Consider the following 2,619-nt stretch of genomic DNA (forward strand, 5'->3'; position numbering starts at 1 on the left):
CACGCTCGCACCTGATGGTTGGGGGCTCCTGTTCGTCCCCAACGAGGGCATGACGGTGGGGGCGGACACCAACCACCCTTAGACTGAGCAAACTGATCTAGAAATAGTTAAATAGCCTTTGGTCCTATAGCAACATGATGAAATCAGGGTTGATATTCAAATTTCGTAGTCTTGGTACGATGATATGCTCCATGAATACTTTGGATTTTTTTTCTTGAAAACTGCTATACTCCATCTTTTTTGCCACCTTCTATATTAAATGATTGCAAAAAATATTTATCATTCATTATTTATCATCGAAGCATTGGATGCCAAATAAGAGGATGGTGAGCGGATGATAATTTAATTAGATGATAGTGTATATAATTCCTTTTTTTAATAAAGCTAAGATGAACCCAAAAAGGAAAAATCTATAAACCTGTATTTATCCAAATTATAAATTATTTTATGAGCGGTGAACTTGATCATCACTGAGTACTAATTATTACGAAAATCAAACATGATATTGATACTGGGCTAGCTGGTCATTAGCTATCTAGGTTCTTCTAATATATTGACTATGGTGTACCTTGATTGACTGCCTAAAAGGGCAGGCTGCATGAATTGCATTGCTACTTCATATATAAGAACCAATACTCTTAATTAGCTGACCATCATGTGATCCCCTCGTTTGAAAAGAAAAGAAATAATAAGATCAATTTCAAAGTAAAATCATAAGCTATATATATGAAATGAGGGATCAACGTTACTTACTTCCGCGGAACCACAAATTAATTAGTTACTTGATTTTGAAAGAAAAGCTCTTGTAATTAATTGAAGAATAGTTTGTCATACATCCGCATGATGCGTAGAAATTGTTCGAGATCTTTTTAATTATTTAATTGTAACATGTTTTAAAGATTCTACAATATGCTGTATATACATCAAATTAATCATATTCTACCATCTTGCTTGATTACCCCCACCATTACTCGGCTCATGTGTTTATCCCTTTCTCAGCCTTAGAGTACCTTGGGCAGGCAGTGGCCAGATGGGTATCCCAACCACTCAATTTTAACGCACTTGCCCGTATACCATCATATATATACCAAAAAAGAAAGCTAACATATACAATTTCACCGCTCTTTCCTTTCTCCCCTTATTTCTTATTTCTTCTTTGCAGAGACCCACATCAGCGAGTCGTGGGTCTCTAGTACTCAGGCACACGGAGCCATGGGTGGTCTTTAAACCTCACTACTTCAGAGACTGGGTGGGGAAGTTAGCTACCTACTTTTTAGGACGGGTAACAACCTTTAAATTTACCAAGTGTATAATTATTAAACAGAATGAAAATTATAAGGGTTAATAGATAAATTAGGATAATGAGACATTTTTAGAATTTATGAGTAGGAAGAGGATGATGTGGTTTCACAAGAGAAATTTTTTATTGAAATGTTGTTTTTCATCCCAGTCACACCTATTATGTGAGATATAATATATTTTACAAGCTAACATTTAAGTGGTTGGCAATAATAGATAGATATTCTTCTCTCAATGGTTTTTCCCACTCTGGAAAACCTTTGAGGTGAAGTGGTAACTCTTTGTCCTCAACTGAGGAAAGAAGGATTCCTTTGCTTGCAAGTGCAAGCATTGCAGTGCGATGGAGGAAATGGAGGAAGTTTGGAGGAAATTGAAGCTGAATGATGAGGAGGACTGTTTGATTGAGGTTGAGAAAGGTGTACGTGGCTCGATGGACCTGAAGGGGCGAAGAAGTCTGGTAAGGAAGATAATCTCTGAACGTAGGATCGGGAGAAAAATTGCTAGATCTATGATGGAAAAAGTATGGAAGGTTGGTAAGCCTCTGGAATTTCAAGAAATTGGAGGTAATTACTTTGTGATTACCTTTGTTAATCGGAGTGATAAGATGAAGGTTCTCGATGGCTGTCCATGGTTGTTTGATAGTTACTTATTTGTGCTGCTTCATTTTGATGGTGAAATGCAACCTAGTCTGTTTGATTTTGATCATGCTTATATGTGGGTGCAAATGTTAAATCTGCCTTTGAGTTATATGAATAAGCAGATGGGGGAACTAATTGAGAGTTCAATAGGGAAGGTTATGGAGGTTGATGTACAGGAAGATGGCTCGGCTTGGGGGAGATGCCTGAGGGTGAAGGTAGAATGTGATTTGAGAAGACCTGTAGCTTGAAGTGAAACTATTATTGTGGATGGTAGGAAAATCTGGGTACCTTTTTAGTATGAAAAGTTACCTAGGTTATGTTTTAGTTATGGAAGAATTGTCCATGGATAGGAGAGGTGTAAGGAGAGTGAAGGAAGTGTAGGCCAGTATGGTGTTTGGCTTCGAGCATTACCTCAAAATAGAAAAAAATTAGTGTAGGGTGGAGAGCAGAAAAAGGGAAGAAGGGAGGAGAGGGGTGATTGGTCTGATACTAATCTTGGAGATGAAGAACAGAGAGATGAGTCTCAAGGGGCAGGGAGGGAGGAGGAGGTAGTTATGGAGGGGAAGGGGGTGAATGCAGTGTGTACTAAACTTATTGATGATCAGGAACTGATTCTGAGACCTCAAGAGCAGGTGATTCAATCACCAATATGTGGGGAGATTAATGTTCAAGAGGTGAATGA

At 38.2% G+C, this 2,619-nt stretch overlaps 1 protein-coding gene across 1 annotated transcript; it reads left to right on the top strand.

Moving 5' to 3' along the window:
- The first annotated feature begins 1,639 nt into the window (after positions 1–1,639).
- On the top strand, positions 1,640–2,185 carry LOC121240882. Its single transcript, XM_041138406.1, has one exon. It carries the CDS (start codon positions 1,640–1,642, stop codon positions 2,183–2,185), a length of 546 nt encoding a protein of 181 aa, XP_040994340.1.
- Positions 2,186–2,619: the final 434 nt, after the last annotated feature.

This window comes from Juglans microcarpa x Juglans regia, chromosome 7S (genome assembly GCF_004785595.1).
Source record: "Juglans microcarpa x Juglans regia isolate MS1-56 chromosome 7S, Jm3101_v1.0, whole genome shotgun sequence".
Taxonomy (NCBI): Eukaryota; Viridiplantae; Streptophyta; class Magnoliopsida; order Fagales; family Juglandaceae; genus Juglans; species Juglans microcarpa x Juglans regia.

Coding starts and splice junctions, on each gene's coding strand:
- LOC121240882 (XM_041138406.1), top strand. CDS start 1,640: ATGGAGGAAATGGAGGAAGTTTGGAGGAAATTGAAGCTGAATGATGAG.